Genomic DNA, 25,479 nt, shown 5'->3' with positions numbered 1-25,479 from the left:
GGAGATCTGTGGGGCACTCAAGGGAGCTGTAGGGTGCTCAAAGTGTTTATGAGGTGCAGGGATCTATGGGGGCTATGGGGAACATGGGGGGCTAATATCTCTGTGGCCCACAGGGATATTCAGAGCACATAGGGAAGCTCTGGGGCAGAGGGGGCTATGGGATCTGTGGGCAGCATGGTGGGGCTATGGGCCACAGGGATCTGGGGCCATAGAGGGTCTATTGGGCACAGCGGGGGTATGGGAGCTATGGGGCACAAGAATCTATGGATCAAAGGTGTCTATGGGTGCTGTGGGGCACAGGGGTGCTGTGGGATAGAGGAATCTATGGAGCAGTGGGGGCTATGGGGATCTACGGGGTACAGGGAGTCAAGAGGCAGAGCCTCTTACCCTCCCCATGTCCCCCCCAGCTCCCTCCATCTCTATTCACCAGACTCACAAACTCCAGGTGAGGGTGCCGGCGTGGGGCAGCCATGGGGCTGGGCACTTCGGGGGGGAGGGTGGGCACAGTGCTATAGGGTTTGTGTATCACTGCAGGGCAGCTGGGCACCCTCTGTGAGTTCTGTCCATGGCTGCAGGGGGCTGCAGGCTGTCAGGAGAGGCAGCAGTGCTATGGGGGGCTGTGCATGATTATAGGGGCAGGGGTCCAGGCATGGGTCCGGACATTGCTATGGGGGTCTGGGTATTGCTGTGGGGTCCAGATGTTTCTCTGGAGTGGGAGGTCTAAGCATAGGTGTGAGGCTCCACGCGGGAAGCCCTGCATGGCTCTAGGGGGCTGCCCCATGGCTATAGGGCCCATGGCATGGCTATAGGGGGTCTATGCAAGGCTGTGGGTCCCATCTCTGTATCTCCACTGACAGTGCCAGGGGAAGATGGGGGACGCAGTGCTGGCAGCGCTGGGGGCAGCGGCCCCATTCCTGCGGGCGAGCGAACAGGAGCGACTGGCGGCCACCACCAGGCCCTTTGATCCCCGCGCCGAGTGCTTTGTGCCCCACCCACGGCTGGAGTTTGTGCGGGGCCGTGTGGTGGGGCGGCAGGGAGGGGAGGCCACGGTCCAGACTGAACTGGGAGAGGTGGGACAGGAGGGGCACAGGAAGGGTTAACGGGGGCAGGGGTGGGGAGGGGGCTGAGGGGTGGAAGGGGTTAATGGGGCTTTGGGGGGGGAGAGGGTTAATAGGGAGGAGGCTGATGGGGGGCAGGGGAAGGGGACTGGGAGTTAATGGGGGTGCATGGGGGCAAAGGGTTAATGGAGTGTGGGGAGTAAGGGGTGGGGATGGGGGTGAAAGGGTTTTATGGGGGGTGGAGGTTAATTGGGGGTGGGTGGTCACTGGGCACCATCCCTCAACCCATGGTAAACCACTCAATCCATGGGAAATACCCCAACCCACGAGGTGTCCTCCAACCTATGGGGGACTCCTTAACCCATAGGAGGTGCCCCACACATGCATGGGGCACCCCTCAACCCACAGGAGACCTCACAACCCATGGAGGATGCCCTCAAGCCACAGGGTACCCCCCAACTCCTGCCGTGTCCCTGTCCCCCAGACTGTGACAGTGAAGGAGGCCGATGTCCACCAGCAGAACCCTCCCAAGTTTGACAAGATTGAGGACATGGCCATGCTGACCTTCCTCCATGAGCCCGCTGTCCTCTACAACCTGAAGGAGCGCTATGCCGCCTGGATGATCTATGTGAGCCTTCCCACAAGACCCTGAGGCACCTGGGAACTGGGCTGGGCCTGTCCCACAACTTGTGGAGGGGATAGAAGCTTCTGTTATTTCCTTAAAGCTCATGGGGTGCACCTAGAACTGGATGCACCATCCACGCAGTCTATGGACTATCTAGAATGTGCTATGGCTTCTCCATAGACTTTGGGGAACCTAAAACCTGGTGTCCCTTCTCCAGAATGCCATAAGCCACGTAGACTCAAAGATGTCCCATCCCTGGACCCCTTGGGACCACCCAGGATTAGGATAACCTTTCTCCACGTCTATTGAGCCACTCAAAACCAGGATGTCCCCCCCTCCAGACTGGCCACCAAGACCTGGGATGTCCTCTTCTGGTGGGATGAGACCTGGCTCTAACTCATCTTACTTTCTTCCAGACCTACTCAGGGCTCTTCTGTGTGACAGTCAACCCCTACAAGTGGCTGCCTGTCTACAATGCTGAGGTGGTGGCTGCCTACCGGGGCAAGAAGAGGAGTGAAGCTCCACCCCACATCTTCTCCATCTCTGACAATGCCTACCAGAACATGCTGACAGGTAGGGATCTCCCACCAGGACCCCAAAAGAGAAGATCCCACCCTACAAAATATGTTCTGACCTAGACCTGGTCCTCACCTGGGAGGATGGGGAACCCCAAGTCCCCGAACATCTCCCCTAACTTCAGCCCATCCGACTTCTCTCTTCTGGCAGACCGAGAGAACCAGTCCGTCCTCATCACGTAAGTCCCCACATCCCTGCCCCGGAGTGGTGGGGTGGGATGGAGAAGCTGCCATGCAGCTCCCCACCATCTCACTGCTGTCCCAACCAGCGGAGAATCCGGGGCAGGGAAGACAGTCAACACCAAGAGGGTCATCCAATACTTTGCCACCATTGCTGCCATTGGTGACCGCAAGAAGGAGGCGGCCAACAGCAGCAAGGTGTGTCCTCAAGTCATAGCCCCTCAGTGGTGAGCTTCCCCCAACAATGTCCACACCTTGTCCTACACACTGTTCCACCCCACCAGGGCACCCTGGAGGACCAGATCATACAGGCCAACCCTGCCTTGGAGGCCTTTGGCAACGCCAAGACCGTCCGGAATGACAACTCCTCCCGTTTTGTGAGTGGGGCAGGGTCTGTGGAGAGGGGTCGATGGGGCAGGACCAGCCACAGGAAAGTGGCCACCTCCACCTGATTCTGTTGCTCTCCCAGGGGAAGTTCATCCGTATCCATTTTGGGGCCACTGGGAAGTTGGCATCAGCTGACATTGAGACCTGTGAGTGGGTTGAGGGGTCAAGAAGACAAAGTTTGGTATCTATCATCCCTCCCTCACCTTGTCCCACCATCTGTCTAATCCTCCATCTCTTGGTGTCCTCATTTCCTCACCCCTCCATCTCCTCATCCCTCCATCACCTCATCCATTCCTCCATTGCTCCATGTCTTCATCCATATCCATCTTTCCATGTCTCCATCCACTTCCTCATCCAAACCTCTCCCCACCTTCTCTTGCTCTCCCAGACCTCCTGGAGAAGTCCCGTGTCATCTTCCAGCTGAAGTCTGAGAGGAACTATCACATCTTCTACCAGATCCTCTCCAACAAGAAGCCGGAGCTGTTGGGTGAGTCAGGCAGGGGGACTGGTCCTGAGTCTTGGCCTTGGGTCTTCCCCTTCCTCCACTTCTCCTCTCTATCCTGGGGGATTTGGGCCTGGAAATGCTGAGTTTGTGTCTCTGTCCACCATGAGTAGAGATGCTTCTCATCACCAACAACCCCTATGACTACAGCTACGTCTCCCAAGGAGAAGTGACTGTGGCTTCCATTGACGACTCGGAGGAGCTGTTGGCCACTGACGTAAGGGGTGGGATGGGGCAATGGACATCCTGTGGAAAAGGAGAAAGGGAAGTGATGGGTGGAATGTGGAGATGGTAGAAGGTTGATGGAGGAGAGAAGGAGGGTAGAGAGATGGGAAGACGGTGTGTGGGTGGAATGGGGCTTGGGATAGAAGGCGGGACATGAGGAGTGGGGATGGGTGGGAGAAGAGATTGATGGGGGAGTCCTCAGGTGGATGGACAGACTGGAGATCAGGAAAGGGAGAGGGACACACAGACAGTGGCCAGCAGATGGCCACTCCTTCAGCTGAGCAGTGAGAGTGTCAAGGCCCTCTCCAACCCACTTCCTTCTCACCTCCCAGAGCGCTTTCGACGTCCTGGGCTTCACTGCTGAGGAGAAAGCTGGTGTCTACAAGCTGACGGGCGCCATCATGCACTTTGGCAACATGAAGTTCAAGCAGAAGCAACGAGAGGAGCAGGCAGAGGCAGATGGCACTGAAGGTGGGTTGAGTTGGGACAGTGGTACACACAGGTTTTGGGGACACACTAGGCTGAAGGGCAGGTAGGACCTGACTATGTGTCTTCTTCATGCTCTGCAGATGCTGACAAGTCAGCTTACCTGATGGGGCTGAACTCAGCTGATCTTCTCAAGGGGTTGTGCCACCCCCGGGTGAAAGTGGGCAACGAGTATGTAACCAAAGGGCAGAATGTCCAGCAGGTCTACTACTCCATTGGGGCCTTGGCCAAGTCTGTCTATGAGAAAATGTTTAACTGGATGGTGGTGAGGATCAACAACTCACTGGAGACCAAGCAGCCACGACAGTACTTCATTGGTGTGCTGGACATCGCTGGGTTTGAGATCTTTGATGTAAGGCCTGACGGCAGCTGGGGGGGTCTGGGGCTAGTCTCTCAGGCATTGGATTCAGCCAGCTGGAGGTTGATTTGAAGTTTCAAGTTGGCCTTGGAATTGCCCAGCTGGCCTTCCACTCATTTCCTTGAGTGCCAGCTTGCTTTGCATTATGCATTAACTCCACTGGGTGTTGAGTTGACTCCATTGACCCCATTGAGTGTCATGTTGGTCATGTTGACCCTACTGGGTCTTGTGTTCACCCCATTGGATGCACTGGGCATTATGTAGACCCCATTGGGTTTTCAGTTGACTCCACTGACCCCACTGGCCCACCCCTCTCTCCCTCCCCAGTTCAACAGCTTTGAGCAGCTCTGCATCAACTTCACCAATGAGAAGCTCCAGCAGTTCTTCAACCACCACATGTTCGTGCTGGAGCAGGAGGAGTACAAGAAAGAGGGGATTGAGTGGGAATTCATCGACTTTGGTATGGATCTCCAGGCCTGCATCGACCTCATTGAGAAGGTACCTCCCACCCCACAGCCTCCTGGGGGCTGGAGGTTCTTGTGGAGAAGTATCCTTCCAGTTGGTGCTTGCCAGGGACTGTAAAGTGGGTGATTGGATTTGTGCTTGGTTTCCTTCATGTCCAACGAAGTTTTCTTCTCCCTAGCCCATGGGGATCATGTCCATCCTGGAGGAGGAATGCATGTTCCCCAAGGCCTCGGACATGACCTTCAAGGCCAAGCTCTATGACAACCATCTGGGCAAATCATCTAATTTTGGGAAGCCACGCAACATCAAAGGGAAGACAGAAGCCCACTTCTCCCTTACCCACTATGCTGGCACAGTGGACTACAACATCCTGGGGTGGCTGGAGAAGAACAAGGACCCCCTCAATGAGACGGTGGTAGGGCTCTACCAGAAATCAGCCCTCAAGCTCTTGGCTAACCTCTTCTCCAACTATGCTGGGACAGAGGCTGGTGAGTGAACTATGGTTGGGTGATGGGTGGAAGGAGAAAGTTTCCCACAAGATGCTCCTTCTTTACCACATCACCTCACCTCTATTTTCCCCAGGTGGAGATGGAGGGAAGGGGAAAGGAGCCAAGAAGAAAGGTTCCTCCTTCCAGACTGTCTCAGCCTTGCATCGGGTGAGGGACCTCCCACGGGGAAGAGGGAAGACAACATCCCCGCAGAGGACAACCCCAAGACCCTCTGGTTCCTCCTCTGCTGCCTCCCCTCATCAGCCTCTTCTCTCTCCCCTCCTCCTCCCCAGGAAAATCTCAACAAGCTGATGACCAACCTCAAGACCACCCATCCCCATTTTGTCCGCTGTCTCATCCCTAATGAGCGGAAGGAGTCAGGTGGGTAGGGTTGGGCATGGTGATAGTGGTGAGGGTGGCTCATATCTGACCACTCCCTCTAACCCACCACCCACCAGGTGTGATGGACAATGCCCTGGTGATGCACCAGCTCCGCTGCAACGGGGTGCTGGAGGGCATCCGCATCTGCCGCAAGGGCTTCCCCAACCGCATCCTCTACGGAGACTTCCGCCAGAGGTAGCAGATGTGAACTACGGGTGAGGGGAGAGGGGTGGACAACCCTACTGGGGTTGATTTTGTGGTGTCCATCCTTTCTGACCACCAGGTACCGCATACTGAACCCCACAGCCATCCCTGAGGGACAGTTCATTGACAGCCGCAAGGGTGCTGAGAAACTCCTGGGGTCCATCGACATTGACCACAACCAGTACAAGTTTGGGCACACTAAGGTAAGGTCATGTGGTCTTTCTGTGGTCCCACCATCCACGTCCCACCATCCACCTGCTCATCTACAGCCCCATCTGTCCTTCCATTTACCCACCAACCCATCAATTCATCCATCTGTCCACCAACTGTTCCCAGCCAACCTATCTGCTCATTCATCTACTTCTTCCACCCAGGTCTTCTTCAAGGCTGGGCTGTTGGGGCTGCTGGAGGAGATGCGGGATGAGCGTCTGTCCCGCATCATCACCCGGATCCAGGCTCAGGCCCGGGGGCAGCTCATGCGCATTGAGTTCAAGAAGATCTTGGAGCGTCGGTGAGAGGGGGAGGAGTCCTCCTTAGGTAGAGACCTCCAGGGGGTCACCAGGTCCATGAGTTGGTAGCATCTGTGTCCCCATGATAGGGATGCACTCCTGGTGATCCAGTGGAACATCAGGGCCTTCATGGGGGTGAAGAACTGGCCCTGGATGAAGCTCTACTTCAAGATCAAGCCCTTGTTGAAGAGTGCTGAGACAGAGAAGGAGATGCAGGTGGGAGAAGGAAGGTGATGGTGCAGGCGTGTTAGGACAACCAATAATACAACTTGGATGAGGTGGATGGACGGAGGGTATCACTATTATTCTGGTGCAGAACATGAAGGAGGAGTTTGGGCGTCTGAAGGAGGCCCTGGAGAAGTCAGAGGCACGGCGAAAGGAGCTGGAAGAGAAGATGGTCTCCATGCTGCAGGAGAAGAATGACCTTCAGCTCCAAGTGCAGGCCGTGAGTGAGGTCACGCCCCACGACTACTTCAAGGGGGGTGACCACCAACATCCCCCCTGCCAAGCCACTCCTCTTGACCCACCCTCCCCAACTACAGGAGCAGGACAACCTCAATGATGCCGAGGAGCGCTGTGACCAGCTGATCAAGAACAAGATCCAGCTGGAAGCCAAGGTAAAGGAGCTGACAGAGAGGTTGGAGGATGAGGAGGAGATGAATGCTGAGCTGACGGCCAAGAAAAGGAAGCTGGAGGATGAGTGCTCAGAACTGAAGAAGGACATTGATGACCTGGAGCTGACTCTGGCCAAGGTGGAGAAGGAGAAACATGCCACTGAGAACAAGGTGAGGGCTGAAGAGGCTTGAGTCAGCTTGGCCTGGTTGTGTTGGGCTGACCCAAGGTCAGCTGGCTTGGGCTACATTAAGGTGAGCCAAGGCCCTTTGGGTTCTCCTGCATTGAAATAGCATCAATGGCCAAGACCATCCTCCCCCAGCTGTACCCTACCTTTTAACACCTTTCTCCTCCTGCAGGTCAAGAACCTGACAGAGGAGATGGCTGGGCTGGATGAGACCATTGCCAAGCTGACAAAGGAGAAGAAGGCCCTGCAAGAAGCTCACCAGCAAGCACTGGATGACCTGCAGGCAGAGGAGGACAAGGTCAACACCTTGACAAAGGCCAAAGTCAAGCTGGAACAGCAAGCTGATGATGTGAGTGTGGGCCTGTCCCAATGCAGGCACTGCCAAGGAGCTTCCTGGGGCAGAACTGGTGAAAACCAGAGGTTTCTCTCATTTTCTGTGTTTCCACGCAGCTTGAAGGCTCCCTGGAACAGGAGAAGAAAATCCGAATGGACCTGGAGCGGGCCAAGAGGAAGCTGGAAGGTGACTTGAAGCTGACTCAGGAGAACATAATGGATCTGGAGAATGACAAGCAGCAGCTGGAGGAGAAGCTCAAAAAGTGAGGCTGGTGTTCCTGTCATGGTGAGAGCTGGTTAGTGGATGCAGGCAGGGACCTCAGCTCTCTCCACCTTCTCCTCTGCAGGAAAGACTTTGAGATCCACCAGCAGAACAGTAAGATTGAGGATGAGCAGGCACTAGCCCTTCAGCTCCAGAAGAAGCTCAAAGAGCTTCAGGTGAGGGATCCAGGGTCTGCCTAGTTGGGGTGGGCTGCAGGGCCTCCAGCTGGTTGGGTTGATGAGTCTTCAGCTGTGAAGAGTCTGCAGTGGGTTTAGTTGACTTGAGATGAACAGAGTTTACAGCTGTTTGGGATGAGATGAGATGAGATGAGATAAGATTGAGATGAGATTGAGATGAGATTGAGATGAGATGAGCCGAGCCTGGTTAGGTCAGGCTGAGTTGAAGAGTCTCCAGCTCTTTGGGTTGACTTGAGTTCAAGAGTTTTCAGTGGAGAAGTTGGGTGGAGTCCAACCTGATGACAGCATCTCCATCCCTGGATCACAGGCACGGATCGAGGAGCTGGAGGAGGAGCTAGAGGCAGAGCGAACAGGCAGGGCCAAAGTGGAGAAACTGCGCTCGGACCTGTCACGGGAGCTGGAGGAGATCAGTGAGAGGTTGGAGGAGGCAGGTGGTGCCACCTCCGTGCAGCTGGAGCTCAACAAGAAGCGGGAGGCAGAGTTCCAGAAGATGCGGCGGGACCTGGAGGAGGCCACGCTGCAGCACGAGGCCACGGCTGCTGCCCTGCGCAAGAAGCACGCAGACAGCGTGGCTGAGCTCAGCGAGCAGCTGGACAACCTGCAACGTGTCAAGCAGAAGCTGGAGAAGGAGAAGAGTGAGCTCAAGCTGGAGCTGGATGACCTCAGCTCCAACATGGAGCAGTTGATCAAGGCCAAGGTAGGAGGAGGCCAAGGTGAATGTCTTACCTCCATGGTGGCCATCAGCCTGCAGCTTCATTCCTCTTTTCTGTTCTTTGTTTCTCCAAGGTGGGTATGGAGAAGGTCTCCCGTACGCTGGAGGACCAGGCAGCTGAACACCGTGCAAAGCTGGAGGAAACCCAGCGAGTCCTCAATGACACCAACACCCAACGGGCCAAGCTCCAGACTGAGAATGGTGGGAGTCCTGACCTATGGCATCCCCCACCTGAGAGCTTCACCCCTTGCTCCACATCTTCAGCCCCCATCCCACATCTTCAGCCCCTGTCTCACCCTGAAACACTTTCCCTACCTCTGCAGGAGAGCTGTCCCGCCAGCTGGAGGAGAAGGAGGCTCTCATCTCTCAGCTCACCAGAGGCAAGCAGTCCTACACCCAGCAGATGGAGGACCTGAAGAGGCAGCTGGAGGAGGAGATGAAGGTGAAGTTCCTGGGGTCTCTCTTCACTCTTTTAACCCCTACTGTGGTCTTGGGGTCTCCAGGAGAGTGACAACACAAGGTCTCCTTCACCCTCATGGTGGTAGCACCAAAAAATGAGTGAAGTTCAGTTTGGTTGGGTTGGGAGGTGTCATATAAGGGTGGCTCCATTAGGTTGTATTGGTCTAACAGTGGATGGGTCAGTCTGGGCAGGTCAGCAGAGAGGTGGCTGGGTTGGTCTACAGGCAGCTGGATGGAATCAGACCAGGTGAAGTAAAATTGTGCCAGCCTAAACGTGTCTGAGTGGGTCTAGAGGTGGTGAGGTTGGGTTGGGATGGTTTAAAGAAAGCTGGGCTGTGAAATACCACTGCTTCCTGAGTTGGAGGACATTGAAATAGCTCAATGTTATGTGGTCCTAATGGTCCCACCTTCTCCTGAAGTCCTAAGGAAAGCTGGTTTGGTCTAGAGGAGGTCTAAGGAAGGTTGAGTTAGTCTACAGAAGGTCTGGTTGGGTTGGTGTGATGAAAACCAAAACTAACTCAGTTGGAGAATCTCAAGATGGCTCTGTGTGATGTGGACCCAATGGTCCCACCTTTCTCTCACCCCTCCCAGGCCAAGAATGCCCTGGCCCATGCCCTCCAGTCGGCTCGGCATGACTGTGATCTGCTGAGGGAGCAGTATGAGGAGGAGACAGAGGCCAAGGCTGAGCTCCAACGCTCACTCTCCAAGGCCAACTCTGAGGTGGCTCAGTGGAGGACCAAGTATGAGACAGATGCCATCCAACGCACCGAGGAGCTGGAGGAGGCCAAGTGAGTGATCTCCCCACAGAGGAAGACAATGGTGGGCAACAAACACATCCCCAAGGATCCCCAACAAACTCCTCCAAGCTTTGACACCATCCTTGAGGGCAGTGGAAGGACCAAATCCTTCCTAGGGGCAACCTAGATTGGGTTTGGGGCTGGGCAACCTCTTGGACCATCAGAGTGGCCCATGAGGAGGTTGGAGGGTATCCCTCTGCTACCTGGGCAATCTGGTGGGGTGCCTTCTATGGGGCAAGGGAGAGTGGAGACCCCTCCATTGTAGAAGGATCTGGAGCAGCCTATGGGTGGAAGAAGGTTGGAGTTGGCACACTTACTCCATGGGCTACCACAGCCAGGTCTATTTGTTGTTCCCTGGGCAGGAAGAAGCTGGCTCAGCGGCTGCAGGAGGCTGAGGAGGCAGTGGAGGCAGTCAATGCCAAGTGCTCCTCCTTGGAGAAGACCAAGCACCGGCTGCAGAATGAGATTGAGGATCTTATGGCAGACGTGGAGAGGTCAAATGCAGCTGCTGCCTCCCTGGACAAGAAACAGAGAAACTTTGACAAGGTAAGAGTTACATGATGGTGGGATGGCAGGAGAAGGGAACATGTGGAGACACCCTGATCACTGTCTTGGTCCCAGATCTTGTCCGAGTGGAAGCTGAAGTTTGAAGAGTCACAGACTGAGCTGGAGGCATCACAGAAGGAGGCCAGGTCCCTCAGCACTGAGCTCTTCAAGCTGAAGAATGCCTATGAGGAGTCACTAGAGCACCTGGAGACCTTCAAGAGGGAAAACAAGAACCTCCAAGGTAAGACCACAGTATTCCCCTACCCACCTCATTGGTCTCCACCATGTTCCACATGGCCTGATGGGATGTCACCCATGCAGAGGAGATCTCAGACCTCACGGAGCAGCTGGGTGCCAGCCACAAAACCATACATGAGCTGGAGAAGGTCAGGAAGCAGCTGGATGCTGAGAAGCTGGAGCTTCAAGCTGCTCTGGAGGAGGCTGAGGTGAGCCAAGCCATGGCCCCACGTCTCCCAGTGGTCTGCTCTGTGGTCCTCAACATCCCCTCTGTCTTCCCCAGGCATCACTGGAGCATGAAGAAGGGAAGATCTTGAGGGCCCAGCTGGAGTTCAACCAGGTCAAGGCTGACTACGAGCGCAAGCTGGCTGAGAAGGATGAGGAGATGGAGCAGGCCAAGCGCAACCACCTGAGGGTGGTGGACTCACTGCAGACCTCCCTGGATGCCGAGACCAGGAGCCGCAATGAGGCTTTGAGGCTGAAGAAGAAGATGGAGGGTGACCTCAATGAGATGGAGATCCAGCTCAGCCATGCCAACCGCTCTGCAGCTGAAGCCCAATCCCACCTGAAGGGAGCCCAGACCCACCTCAAGGTAAGATCTCTCACCCCTGAGGAAGTCTTCCTGGCTCTCTGGAGCTGTTGGCTGACATCCATCCTGCTTGACCTCCCAGGACACCCAACTGCAGCTGGATGATGTGGTCAGGGCCAATGAGGACCTGAAGGAGAACATCGCCATCGTGGAGAGGAGGAACAACCTCCTGCAGGCAGAGCTGGAGGAGCTGCGGGCAGTGGTGGAACAGACTGAGAGGGCACGGAAGTTGGCTGAGCAGGAATTGATTGAGGCCAGTGAGAGGGTCCAGCTCCTGCACTCACAGGTGAGACCTCACATATCTCCAAGGAGTAAAACCACCTCCACCCAGAACCCTGGGCTTCTCCTGGGTTGAGTTACCAAGGATCTTGTCCAGCTGGGAATCCTCGAAGCCTGCAGAGATAAGCAGGGAGGAGCCCCACAGTCACCTCATGAGATCTTCTCCTCCATCCCCAGAACACCAGCCTCATCAACCAGAAGAAGAAGATGGAGGGTGACATCTCCCAGTTGCAGACGGAGGTAGAGGAGGCCATCCAGGAGTGCCGGAATGCTGAGGAGAAGGCCAAGAAAGCCATCACTGATGTGAGTGTTGGGGTGGGGCTGCCATTTTGGAGTACTTCCACCATAGGGTACCTTGGACCTTGGACCTCGTTCTCTGGTGGCTTCTTCCCTTGGGCAGGCGGCCATGATGGCAGAGGAGTTGAAGAAGGAGCAGGACACCAGCGCCCATCTGGAGCGGATGAAGAAGAACATGGAGCAGACCATCAAGGATCTGCAGCTGCGTTTGGATGAGGCTGAGCAGCTGGCCCTCAAGGGAGGAAAGAAGCAGCTGCAGAAGCTTGAGGCCCGGGTGAGGGAGCTGGAGAACGAGCTGGAGGCTGAGCAGAAGCGCAACACTGAGAGCATCAAGGGCCTCCGCAAGTCTGAGCGGCGAGTCAAAGAGCTGAGCTACCAGGTGGGATGGCTGCAGTTTCTTCCTTCTTCATCTAGATCCATGGTGTGGCCTAAACCTCTGCAGGGTTGGTGGGCAGAGGAACAGAGATTACCCAGAACATCACTCACTGCCCCTATAACCATGAGTTTAAAACATGGTGACCTGCTGGCCACAGGGACATGAATGACCCAGAAAGATGACCTAATGTTTGACTGGAGAAAGACCTGGAATATTGACCTGGTGGCCACAGGGACACCAGTGACCCAGGACTTCAATTGTTAACTTCATACCCAAAGAGACCTAGGACAGGAGACATGTCCTAAATTTCAGGACATGACCTGATTTCACCCATTAACCTGGTGGTCACAGTGTCACAGAGAAGCTAGAGCACAGCTCAGCCTCCACCAGTCCTTGCCCAGGAGGTCTCTAGGCAGGGAAACTGAGGCACAGAAAGAGCCCAAGAGAGATGGTCATGCCTTGGGGCCAATCTCCAGCTGCATCTCTCTCCTCCCTGCAGACAGAGGAGGACAAGAAGAACCTGCTGAGGCTGCAGGACCTGGTAGACAAGCTGCAGATGAAAGTCAAGGCCTACAAGCGTCAGGCAGAAGAGGCGGTGGGTACCTTGGGCAGGGGTGGGATGGGAGGGGTGGCTGGATGATTGAATGGTTGGGTGGATGGATGAATGGTTGGATGGATGGATGGTTGGATGGATGGATGGATGGTTGGAGGGATGGTTGGATGGATGGATGGATGGATGGATGGTTGGAGGGATGGTTGCTTGGTTGGATGGTTGCTTGGTGGGAGGGACTGGGAAGACCCCCCTGACTCCCCTGCCCGTGTAGGAGGAACAGGCCAACACCAACCTGGCCAAGTTCCGCAAGGCTCAGCACGAGCTGGAGGAGGCAGAGGAACGTGCTGACATAGCTGAGTCCCAGGTCAACAAGCTGCGGGCCAAGAGCCGCGACATGGGAACCAAGGTTGGACCTGACCCTTTTTTCACCCTTGTCCCATGGCCACTCCACAACCAGCCACTCACCAGTTTCCCCCCCTGCCCCTTTTCTCTCTCCGTACCCCAGAAGCTGCACGATGAAGAGTGACACCACCATGAATGACCCCACCATAACCCAACCCCATCCAAGATGGGGTCCTAACAAAGTAGAAGTAGTTAATTAACGACAGCCAGAAGATCCACGGTGTCTGCGAGTGGGGGAGGAGTGGGGGGAGGCACACAATGTTTCCTCACCCACCTCACCCCATAAAAACATGACCGTGGAGAAACATCAGTGGTGAAGAGGTTTAAATGGTGGCTGAAAGGGGTATCCAGAGAGGGTTATGATGTGGGGCTACGGGAAGGGGCACCAGGGAATTATGGGAAACAAGTTGAGGGGGTCTCCAATTAGGCTGAGTCCATGTCAGGATCTGGAAGAGAAAGACAAAAGGGTTGGAGAATATGGTGGACAAGGGGATCCAGGCATCTGGGACCTGCTCCTACCCCACTTCTACCTCGTCCCACCGCTGAGGCCACCTTGGTGCGGTAGGCGATGAAGCTGTCCAGGGCGAAGAGGAAGGAGAGGATGAGACTGAAAGTCTGGGGAGGAGGAAAAAGGAGTGAGATTTGGTCAATATGGGGGCAGGGCATGAAGTGGGGGCAAGGTTTTGGGGTTGGGAGGAGAGGGACACTCACGAAGGTGGTGGCTGCCAAAGCATCACGGGAAGAAGCCAAGGCCACCAGGGCCACCACAAAGAAGATTATGGTCCCGCTGATGGCCCGAAGGAGATCCTGGGAGAAGACATGAAGGGACACCATGGGGACATAGAAGAGGACATAAATATTGGAGGGGAATGCTATAGGGACGTGAAGGCACATCATGGGCCCATGGAGAAGGACATGGGGGGGGGTACACCATGTGTACATGGAGATGGGGGACACACAACGTGGGCACAGGAGAAGACACCATGGGGATACCAGGGCATACACGAAGGGAACATGCCATGGGGACATGAGAGGGGACACCATGATGGCACCTTGGGGACATTGGGAGATGCTGGGGGGATAAAGGAATATCCTCAGGGGACACACCAGGAGATGCCAAGATAAACATGGAAAGGATGCTATGGGGACATGAAGGGGACACGGTGGAAAAAGTGTGAAGCAGAGGTGGGTCTGTGGGTTGGTCGTGGGTCACATACCAGGCAGGGCCCATAGCCATGGGGCAGGTGGGGGGGGTCCCGCAGCAGCAGCCCCCCCAGGGCAGCCGCCCCTGCCAGGGTCTGCAGCAGGGCTGGGGCCAGTGTGGGGGGTGCGGGGGGAGCCAGCAGCCCCACAACAGCCCCACAGAGCACCTGAGGGACACAGACATAAGTGGGGGGGGTGCAGGCAGGGATAGCAGCAGCCCCACAACTGCTCCATGGGGGACAGTAGCACCTCTGTAAAGCCCCATAACCCCTTCCAGCACTCCATAGCCCCCCCAACCACTCCATAGTCCCCCCCCCTAGCACCTGATAGAGCCCCATAACACTCTCTCTCTCCCATAACACCTATAGCACCCCCACAGGACTCCATAGAGCCCCACAGTATCCTCATAACTCCTCAGCACCCTCTAGCATCTGTAACAAGCCCCCAACAACCCCAGAGCTCCATAGCACCCCACAGAGCCCCACAGAGTCCCATAAAGCATCATAGCACCCCCCCAGCCCTCCCCTGGCCACCTACCAGCTCGGCCCCAAGCAGCAGCCCCTTAGGGGTGCGCAGGACCCCGAAGTCAAAGGCCCCGGGTGGCTCCTCCTGTCCCATAGTGGGGGATCTGTGGGGTGTGGGAAGCTGGGAAGCTGTGGGGCTCTGGTTGAGGGGGGAGTTGTCAGCGTGTCGTCATTCCTCCTCCACAGTGACAGGCAGTGGAAGGATGGGAGACAAAGGGACATTGTGCAGGGTGTGGGGTGTGGGTGGCTGTGCAGCTGAGAGTGACTGGGAGGCACTGGGAGGGGGGGGGGGCAGTGACTGAGGTATCTGGGGCAACTGGAAGGAACTGGGAGCAATTGGTAGCTGCTGGAAGAGACCACGATATGCTGGGATTCTGACCCACCCATGGGTTCTACCACTCCCCACCCACACAGTGCTGGGACATCTGTCATCTCCTTGTTATATCCACCCCTGTCCTGTCTCTGCAGGAGAGAGCTGGGCTCAGGGGCTCTGCAGTGAGCTGAGACAGCCCCAGCCCCTGGGTGGAATGAGCCCAGATGGACCTTGGGCATTCTGGACATGAACACCCTCAGGACTGCCTGACAAACAACACCCCCCCTGCCAAGATCACACAAACCAACCCCTCCTTGGGACCATCCCAAGGTCACTGGGGATGCCAGAGGACACCCCCACAGAAAACTTGTGCTGGCCCTAGCCCTCATATTTAACCCTACCCACAGCACCACCAACAGTCAGCCTACGGGTTTGCATTTTACCACAAACCTTGAATCTACCAGCCCTTGGCAGCCACTCTCCCACTGTTGCTCAAGAGGGCTCCATAAATTCCGAATGAATGGGCCTGGCAAAAAAAAAATGCAGAGTGACCTCTGAAAACTTTTGCTGGCCCTAACCTTCACATTACAACTCTACTCACAGCACCACCAACAATCATGCTACAGGTTTGCATTTTACCAAAAACCTCGAATATGCCACCCCTCAGTGGCCACTCTCCACTGTTGCTCAATATTTCTCCCAAAACTCTGAACAAACAGGACTGGCAAACAAATGCAAAGAGTGACCACTGAAAACTTTGGCTGGCCCTAACCCTCACATTTAACCCTATCCCCAGCACCACCAACAATCGGGCTACAGGTTTGCATTTTACCACAAACCTCCAATAAACCAACCCTTGGCAGGCACTCTCCACTGCTGCTCAGTAGGGCTCCATAAATTCTGAATGAACAAAACATGCAAAAAAATGCAAAGAGTGACCCAAAGGCATTACCATTGCCCTTCAGCAGAGCAGACAGGGTGGGATCCCCTTGTTTTCAGTGATTCCAGCAGCCACCTACAACACAAACCATCAGCAGGTGACTCGTGCAGGTTTGTCCAGGTCCGTGTGCTGTAACCAGCAGTTCTCCAAAGGTCTCTCGTGCATCTCCAAGGCAACAATCCAAGCCCAAAGGAACAGATGAACCAATTTAAGAAAAGATTAATTCAACCTGTTGTGGAGATCAAAAGGCCAGAGTAAACAAACTCAAGACAATTCTACATTCCTTACCATGTGTGTGCACTGCGGCCCCCAAAAACTCACAGCTTTTCCACCTGTGCCAAGGCCAACTCCAAGGAGCTTTGCAAGCCTCAGGGTTGCACTGGGGATGGGCTTCTCCTTTCTGTTCAGAGCTGGACACAACTGAAAGGACACAGCCTGTCCCTACCTCCAAAGGGAAGAACGTGGCTCCATTACATCCTGGTCCATGGGGACACCACCAGACCTTGGCATAAGGTGATGAAATCTTGTGCTGCACCATCTTGCACCTGCCTGTATTTAACTAAAACAACACATGAATGAGAACTGGTGGGATTAGACACACAACAGGCTGGAAGAGAGGAGTGGAAGGGGTTTGGGCAGAGACAGATGAACAGGTTTCACTTGGATGAAGTTCAGTGCGCAGCTCTATGCATGATCCACTCTGTAAGGATTGCTCATCGACTCTGATTTTTTTACATCTTCCAGAGAACTGAGCAAATTGTACCCCAGACAAGAGAGTCAAACTCACTTGCAGCAGGAAGAGTCCTGCTTCCTCTTTTCCAGGATTAATTATAAGTGAGAGCAGAAACCCTGCTGTGTGCTTCATCCTTCCACTAATGAAAACTCCTGTCAAATAGAAAATAAGCACTGCAGAAAGCTTACAGCCCTAGTACAGAAAATGTATCTATAGAAATGCCTTGTGGCCTAGGGCTTCCTAGAAATAATACAATCATTATTATATTCTGCAGCTTTCTCAGAAAGTTGCTCTGAATCTCTTAATGGTTTCCATCCTGAAGGGTGATTTACAGCAGATATGTGTATGGCAAAATGCTTGTGTGCTGAATTTGAATCACTTAGATCAGCTGTAACTGGCAGCCTGCAATGCAAGACAGAGCCCTCACAGAACTCCACAATCCCTATGGAAAAAAGCAAAGAGATCCCGTTCTGTTTCCCATCCAGAGGCCATTCAGCACACTCAAAATCTGCATTTACCTTAGTCAGGTCATGGTCCTTTTTGTTTGCCCTCTATCTCAGCCAGCAGCCAACATCAGCTGCTGCAGGAAAAAACCCACAGGGTGGACAGTTGTAGAGTAACTTCCCCATGGGAGAATATACCTCCTAATTCCATGAGGTAGGAGCTGGTTTCTGCCCTAAAGCATAAAAATCCAGTTGTGTCTAAATGAAGAATGCCTCATGCCTGCACTGACTTCATCTGAGACAGCCACAGGGAAATTCAAGCTGCAACCAAGTGAATAGAGCCTGAGGACCCAAAACAGTCAGCAAGAAGATCAATAGGGTTGAGCTGTCATAAATGAGAGGGGGGAGAGAAGACATGAGTAGCTCTGGCAGGTCTCTGTAATCCCATGGATGATGCTGTGTTATCCAGAAAGAAGAAAAAGCTTTGAAAGCTAGACCTCAAACACAACAAAGGGACATTGGGTCTCAAAAACAAAATTTTCATTTCCCCCCCTTTTGTTTAAGACCTGCTATCAATAGAGATGTTTTCATCAAATTGGTTTTGAGAAGAATAAAGAGGTTTTCTGATGAGAAAGGAAGCTGGAGCCTCTCACCTCTCTAAGCTGAAGCAGAGTATGAAATCCTGGGAATGGGAAAAGGATAGGAAAACCTAGGTGTAGTGAAATGAGGCAACCAGGTGCCACTAATTGCCAGGGAGTGAGCATGAGCTTGTGTCAAGCCCACCTGTGCCTAATTAGGGTTGGCACCCTGGTCCTGCTCATGCGCAGTGGAGGCCCACCTAATTAGGCACAGGTGGGCTTGACACAAGCTCATGCTCACTCCCTGGTAATTAGTGGCACCTGGTTGCCTCATTTCACTACACCCAGGAATCTTGGCCTTTACTCCAGCCTGGGTTAAATGTGATTAGGGAAACCCAAGAGTGTGCTCTCTCTAACTCACACAAACTGAAGGCAGAGTCCCCTCTGTGCATCTGCTTTAAGGCATCTGGTGTCATGCAGTGCAGTTATGGGAGCTCTGCTTTCAGGGACAGTTTGGAGAGTTTCTCAGGTTTTTCCCCAGTGCCTGTGGATGAGTTGGCCACTTCACAGGGTACCAAATCCACCTCTGGCCTTGAGATTGCCAAACCATCAGGTGTAAAAAGAATGTCTTCACAGCTGGGTGCAAAATTTAAGACCATCTCATCCTCACTGCACCCTCACAAAGCCACTGACCCCAGTTCCTCTCTGCTGCAGAGATTTGTTGTCCACATCTGTGTTCTTCTTTGCTATGCCCCCCTTTTTTTTTTTTTTTATCCCAGATGAAAGCAGATTCAAGTAGTTAGTTATTGCCTCTTTTGCTGGATCAGGTAAAGGTTGCTCTTTTGCTTTAATCATTTGTGGCCCATGAGTCTCAGGCTCTGTGGAAAAATGAGATGCCATTAAAGCATTTCTGTTTGCCAGGCTGTTGTTTATCCTTTTAAAGTCTGCAGGCCCATGCCATTCTTTGGGAGTGAATGCTGGCTGCTTGAAGGACAACCCAAAATGTCTATCTGAGGCACTAAAAAAGGAAACCATGCAAAACGGAGCTGATTAAAAGGAAGAAACAATTCTTCCAATAAGCAGTGAATTGCTTTCAGCTGGCTTTAGCACTGAGCCTTGCCTGCAGTGAGAATCAAACACCAGTTGCCTGGTACTGCAAGTATTTTGGAGGTACTTCATCACCCATAACTTCAGTTTTTCCTGGTGTATAACTGCAAAACAAGGCTTCTGCTTCTGCTCATCCTGCCTTGGTGATTTTTCCTTTCAGAAAGCTAACACCACTGTACTTAGGGCAGCTTTTAAAGCTCAGACTCTTTCTTACTACATCTGCCTGGAAGCCCTCAGACAGCCTTGGCTGCCTCAATAGCAAGAGGTTCAAGAAAAATTCAAGCAGCTCAACGTGTCTGTCTCACACCGTGAGAGTTTGTGTTGTTCAAAAGACTCCAGAGAGTGTTGGGGACATGCTGAGTTTTCAGCACCCTCAGAAAAAAGGAGAAAATAGGGAGATGGAGGGGAAAGCACTAAAGTTTTGCCAGGCAAAGACCTGTTTTCTCAGTGCAACACTTGCTCCCAGAACACACAGAAAAACACCGCTAGAAGCATCTGCTTTTCTAGTTAGCACTTTTATTTGCTCTGTCAAACCCTTTTTTGAAATAAATTACAAAAAACAAAAAACAAACCAACACAAATCAAAGAATCCAGTTATTTGATGTAGGATCCTTGAAGAATTATCTCAAAACACAAGGAGTATTTCTGAGAAAGTCAACGCATCCCTGTGGGGGGATCAACCTGCCTGACTTCTGACAACTCACAAGCAGATCACTGGCTTACACAAATGCATCACTTTTTTTATTATTATTATTCTAGGTCTAAAGATCAGCAGTTGTCCTAAACAACACTAAAGCCAAACCTCTGCAGAGCTGTTCTGGATATTTTAGCATCAAACCCCACTTTCTTTTGAAAATGCCATCTCCTTCACTTCAGTCTTTCCAGCCATGAAAACCACAGCCTGCTTTGGGGCCAAACTGCCAAATAGTTGAGGCTGGAGTCAGCCACAAGACCTGCACTGACAAAAGAGGAGAAACCTCCCCAAAATGGAAAACAAGGATATACAAAGCCACACTTTCCTCAAACTCACTGAAAGTGCTTTGCAGCACTTTAAAGCAATTGATTTTGCAACGCCCAACATTCTGTCCAAATTTAAACTAACACAGAATTTTGTTTCTCAGCTTGAAAAACCACACAATGACCACAGATGTGGCAGGAATTTAAGTTCAGGGACATGTTTGGGTTCAAGGTCCCAACCTTCACTCACCAGCATCTCTTTCCTCCTCTCCCTGGGTTGTGAGCCAGCTGCTGTTTCACTGCTCAAAAATATCTCGCTTCACCCCACCAAAAGGAACCATCAGCTGCTTCTGAATGCCATGAAGCTGATGAGAATAAGTGATTTTTGGAAGAAATTAAGGCACTGCTATAAGCAAGGAGGCTCTGGCTGCCCCTGACAAGCATGGCTTTGAGCTGCAGTGGGCTGAACTCAGCCTGGGCAGTGTGTGAGTCCTGAATACCTGCAGAGAGAGAAGGGGTGAATGCTGAACTGGGGGTGCAGGATTCACTTCCAGAGCCCTCAAGCAAAGGCTGCTGTTTGGCACATCTCCAGAGTTGCAATATTCCCCTTTATCTCGGGCAATTTATGAAATAATGCTCCACTTTACCAAGCAGGCTTTTTATCTCATGACTGGATTTGTCCCTTCTGTCTGACGAGCTCACACAAAGTCCCTTTTGAGTTCAGCCTCTTCTTTAATTATTTAACACCGTTCCTAAATATTTCAGTGGGTGCTCTGGTGTCTCTGCTCAGGAAAACACAGCCTCATCCCAAAAAAAGATCCCAAGTCACCCAAGGTCCTTCCTTCCCCCTGCCACGCTGGAGAGTCCTTTGGGAAGAGCTGCGAGGAAGGGGATGCAGCTTCTCGGGGAGCTGGGGGGTCACTTGGCGTGGGGCACAGCTCCCCACGGGAATAAAACACTGGCAGAGGGCATGAGACAGGAAAAATCTGTGACACAGCCCGGGGACAGCAGCCCCGCAGCTCCCGGGAGTGCTGCGACATCTTCTCGTGTCCCCACTAGAGGGAGCGACAAATCCAGCTTCGGAGCAGGAGCTGGGCGAGCTCCAGCCCTGAGCATCCCCCAACACATCCCTGGGATGTGCCAGACCGTGAAACCCACCCACCCCACATCGGGTGCCCGGGGAGCTTCGAGGGCTGCGTCCCACGGGCAGGGGTCTGGCAGCTGCCAAGCGCTGTCCCCTGCATCGCTCCCCCGAAGATAAAGGACTGGAGAGTGGGGACAGAGCTTACCTGCTGCCTGGGGGTCCCACAGCGACCACCCGTGCTCAAGGCATCCAGGAGATGCTGTTCCACACGAACTGAAACCCATCTGCAGGGCCGAGAGGTGTGGGGGGACGTGGAGGTGTGGGGACATGGGGGTGAGAAAGCTGGGGGGGGATGAGGAAAGAGGGGGAGAAGCCTAGGAAGGGAATGAGGAAAGATGGGGTGGGGGGGTGAAAGAGCAAGAGGGAGTGAAGGGAAGGATGAAACAAATCCGTGTTGCAGAGAAGTTTCCTTTTCTGTCCACATGGTTCTCCACGGCAGGATGGAAACAAGCACTGCAGTGACAAGGAGCCTAAGTGTCCTGCGTGGGGACATGAAGCAGAACCAAGGTATGGGACAGCCCAGGGTAGAGATGGGGAAGTCAGAGATGTCCCCTGGAGTGGCTCCAATCCCCTTTCCCAGCTCTGGTCCTCAGCAAGGGCAGGGATGAATCTGCATCCTGGGCTCAGCAGGCAAGCAAGAGAAATCCCCCGTGGGTAGGGATGGAGTGTTGGGGGGGGGGTGGGAAGGAGCCCCTGACCTTGCCTGAGGTGTGTGTGTCCCTCCTGGCTGTGGAGGAGAGAGAGAGGATGCCAGGGCTGGCAGGGACTGCAGCAGGAGCACAGCCAGGGGGTTATTAATAACCTGCTGAGTCAGGGGGGGCTCTTGGGTTTCAGGATCACAAGACACAGACACCGAGAGGCTCAGATGGATCTCCCCATTCCTACTTTTCACACTGACAGGGACAACTGCTCAGCTGGGTGGGGGCTGAAGCCAGAGGAGGGGACATTGGGGCCTTGCTCTATCTGCAGGGCAGCCTGGCCACATCCCCACAGTCACTGCATCCAGGAGAGCTGCAACATCCAGAAAGCACAAGAGTCACCCCAAAAAAATCAGGCAAAGAGGGATGGGGCAGAGACAGCTATGTCAGGACACATAGCTATCCTGGCCCTGTTCCTCATCAGCATAATCAAATAACAGCTTGGGGAGAAAAATGAGTCCCAGAGGATTTGCTGCCAGTCCTGCTGCCTTGCAGGGTCCTCTGCAGCCCCCAAAAAGGGTCTGACTGGGGTAAGTGTCCTGCTGCTACCCAAAGGGATGCAGCCAAGGACCTTCTAAGATGCAGAGAAGATCTGGAGCATCTTGCAAACACATACATTGCAGTTTCTAAGGGCAAGAGTTCTGCAGGCATGAAAAGAACTGAAGGGATGGACCAGCTCTAGCTAGCAAGGAAAAGCACCTTGTCCAAGATTTGCTGCCACAGGGTCACCTGCATTTCCCTTGAGGCCCTTGGCATCATCACACAGGCAGGCTGAGCTCTGCTCTGGGATGGCTCTTCCTTATGCATCACTGTGGAAAACTGCTCAGTGATGTGGAACAGATTAACTTGCAGCTGCAGCAGCCCCTGGTAGCAGTGTGCACTGCCAATGCAGTTTCTCTGGCAACTACAGTGCAAGAGCAGCTGGAGCAGCAGGAGCCACCCCTGAGTCTGAGCCTGGCCCTCAGCAGTGCTGTCAGGGCAGGGAGGTGCAGGGACCCCTCTCCCACACACACACCAAGAATCACAGAATTTTCAGGGTTGGAAGGGACCTTTAAGATCATCCAGTTCCAGCCCCCATGGCAGGGACACCTCCCACCAGCTCAGGTTGCTCAGAGCCCCATCCAGCCTGGCCTTGAAAACTTCCAGGGATGGATGGGATTTCCACCAGCTCCCTGGGCAACCTGTGCCAGGGTCTCATCACCCTCATGTGAAGAACTTCTTCCTATCTTCCAATCTAAATCTCCCCTCCTCTAGTTTGAATCCATTACCCCAGTCTTATCACTCCCTGACATCCTAAAAAGTCCCTCCCCAGCTTTCTTGTAGCCCCTTCAGATACTGGAAGGCCACAGAATGTCTCCTCAGAGCCTTCTCCTCTCCAGACCAAACAACCCCAACTCTCTCAGTCTGTCTTCAGCTCCCATTTGGGTGGTTTGTGCCCTGGGATGCAGACACTCACATCCAGAGCTCTTTAGGGCCACTCAGCCCATTGCTGGGGGGTTTTCCCCTCTGTTTTTCACTGCCCCCACTCCCCTTTCCCTCTGGGTCCTCTGGGACACTTGTGGCCTCTGGGGAGGGAGAGCACTCTGTGTTTGCTCTGCCCAGGCTGGCACTCAGCACTGCCTTCTATTTTTCCACCCAGGACAGGACCAAAATAAGCTCATCTCCCCCCTTCTCAGCAGCTGTTATGGCCATCACGACAGCCACACCACTTTTCCCTGGCCCCTCCACTGTGACAGCCCTCAAACCCCCAGTGTCTGCAATTGCTGTGGCAGTAGCTGCCACTTGCAGGGGCTGAAATAAGTAAAGTGCTGAAGCTCTGCTCGACTCCTGTGTCCCTGGAGAGGGCTCATCTCATTCTATCAGGCTGCCTGAGGACCTGAGCCCCGTTCATTTCAATTAGCCAGATAGCTCTCCAATCCTATTTACCTATATGGACGTGTTAGCATCTTGCACTGCTTCCCTCACCAGTACAGATTAAAGGGGAAGTGAGGAATCCATGCTGGGAGCTATCACACCCTGACTGTTAACCCTCACTGCACCCTTTGCCAGGCCAACCCACAGCAGGGTTTTCCCTGCAATGAGCAAACTGGGACACAGATAAAACCCTATCAGAATGACCCCCACAGAGCAGGGAGCAAGCAGCACCATTAACTCACAGATGAGCAAGAAACCCAGTCTATGCCTTTCCTTTTAAACAAACACTTTACATTCTAGGTGATGGATCTTTGGGCAGATAAAAAGATGGAAAAGCCCAGGAAGGCTGTAGTCCTGCAAGCCTCCTTTTTGACTGGGTGCTCTCCCTCCCAGCAGGACCTGTCCTTAGGTCCAGGGACCTCACTTGGATTTTAACAATCATTTACCATCGCAACACATTCCAGCACTTAAATAATCTCCTTGAGAGGGAGAGATAAGGTATCAGCCTTCCTGTTCATCTTGCCAGTCTGTCTGCAGCAGATAAGCACTGTTGGGCAGCAGGAAAAAGGTTATCTAGAAAGGAAGCTGAGCAACGCTTGCTGTTATTACAGGAGGCTTTGAAAAGAAAAAAAAAAGAAAAACCCCACCAGGAATCCCACAACCCATACAAGCCCTTCCCTGCAGGACATGATTGATGGTTGGAGCCCAGCCCTGCCTTCCTCCTGGGCTGGGAGGCATCTTCCCACATGGCAGAAGGAGAGAGCTGTTGGGTTGGTGCTGATCTCCCAGGGAAGGTCATGACCCAAGGCAGGTGCCCAAAAACCTGTTGCTTTCCCTCTTGCTCATCTCTTCCTGCCCTGCTGCTGCTCTGAGGAATTGCAAAAAGATTTGGCCAAGTGTCCCTGCTGCCCCTTCAGCACATTCTGAACTTTTTTAAGCTGAGGAGTCTGCAAGAGGAAATTTTCTGCCCCAAACTGGGGCACTGCTGTTCTGGGTTGCACATGGAGTCCCTGGAAACCAGCACCAATCTCACACTCATCACCCAAGAGCAAGAGTGGGAAGGAGGATCTGAACATCTCCAGCCTTCCTTAACCCAAGGATCACCTTGCTTTTTGGGTTGGGAGCAGGGAAACAAAGAAAGCACCTTGGGGAGAGTGTAATCTACAACCTAGTGAAAAACATGCCTTTCCTTTTTGGATGGCTGCTTGTTACTTTATCTTCTGGCCTGTGGTTTGTTTGCAGGTGATGTATGTCATCTAAAAGTAAAAAAAAAAAAAAAATATGAAAAAAAAAAGAAAGCCATTTTCAGTCAAGTTCACCCCCTTTCTGCCTTCTTATGATCACTCAGGGACAAAAGACCCCACATCCCAGCAATGCTGGCTCAGGAAATGTCCTGAATTGGGGACTGCAGAACAATAACTGGAGCAAATCCTGCCAGGAAGTCCTCTGAATCCACTCAGCCACCTTCTCTGCCCTCTGGACCTGCCACCCCTCTCCCAAGACACCCTCCTCACATCCCTCCTCATGCTCCTCTATTTTCCTGATTCCCATTAATCCAGGGTTTATATAAAGCCCTGGCTTGCACTGGACTCAAAAGCAATGCATTACCATGCTATTAATACACAACTTTAAATTTGGGATTTA

At 53.3% G+C, this 25,479-nt stretch overlaps 2 protein-coding genes across 4 annotated transcripts; one reads left to right on the top strand and one right to left on the bottom strand.

The window, feature by feature from the left end:
- The first annotated feature begins 393 nt into the window (after positions 1-393).
- Positions 394-13,475, top strand: LOC103526477 (myosin-6). 2 transcript variants are annotated; one of them, XM_030461022.1, is made up of 39 exons: positions 394-445; positions 864-1,070; positions 1,543-1,686; positions 2,100-2,256; positions 2,410-2,437; positions 2,528-2,636; positions 2,723-2,815; positions 2,908-2,971; positions 3,214-3,312; positions 3,441-3,544; positions 3,885-4,023; positions 4,122-4,390; positions 4,724-4,894; positions 5,040-5,349; positions 5,444-5,517; positions 5,643-5,730; positions 5,808-5,925; positions 6,014-6,137; positions 6,309-6,445; positions 6,533-6,659; positions 6,760-6,888; positions 6,986-7,228; positions 7,415-7,591; positions 7,693-7,838; positions 7,923-8,013; positions 8,342-8,731; positions 8,821-8,947; positions 9,070-9,188; positions 9,797-9,993; positions 10,365-10,548; positions 10,624-10,789; positions 10,870-10,994; positions 11,069-11,377; positions 11,457-11,660; positions 11,831-11,956; positions 12,054-12,329; positions 12,826-12,921; positions 13,151-13,285; positions 13,385-13,475. In XM_030461022.1, the coding sequence occupies exons 1-39, from the start codon at positions 395-397 to the stop codon at positions 13,403-13,405; spliced, it is 5,874 nt and encodes a 1,957-aa protein (XP_030316882.1). In that variant the 5' UTR covers position 394; the 3' UTR covers positions 13,406-13,475. The 2 variants fall into 2 exon arrangements, with proteins under 2 accessions (XP_030316882.1, XP_030316881.1); XM_030461021.1 differs by having other exon boundaries at positions 398-445; positions 858-1,070.
- A 66-nt stretch (positions 13,476-13,541) lies between these two features.
- On the bottom strand, positions 13,542-15,116 carry LOC115599255 (CKLF-like MARVEL transmembrane domain-containing protein 5). Of its 2 annotated transcripts, none has more exons than XM_030461023.1 (5): positions 15,022-15,116; positions 14,499-14,651; positions 13,993-14,088; positions 13,801-13,896; positions 13,542-13,727 (listed from the first exon to the last, which is right to left on the bottom strand). In XM_030461023.1, the coding sequence occupies exons 1-5, from the start codon at positions 15,100-15,102 to the stop codon at positions 13,605-13,607; spliced, it is 549 nt and encodes a 182-aa protein (XP_030316883.1). In that variant the 5' UTR covers positions 15,103-15,116; the 3' UTR covers positions 13,542-13,604. The 2 variants fall into 2 exon arrangements, with proteins under 2 accessions (XP_030316883.1, XP_030316884.1); XM_030461024.1 differs by having other exon boundaries at positions 13,614-13,727; positions 13,812-13,896.
- Between the last annotated feature and the right edge of the window lie 10,363 nt (positions 15,117-25,479).

This window comes from Calypte anna, chromosome 17 (assembly GCF_003957555.1).
Source record: "Calypte anna isolate BGI_N300 chromosome 17, bCalAnn1_v1.p, whole genome shotgun sequence".
Taxonomy (NCBI): Eukaryota; Metazoa; Chordata; class Aves; order Apodiformes; family Trochilidae; genus Calypte; species Calypte anna.
This window is presented reverse-complemented; position numbering and strand designations above follow the sequence as displayed.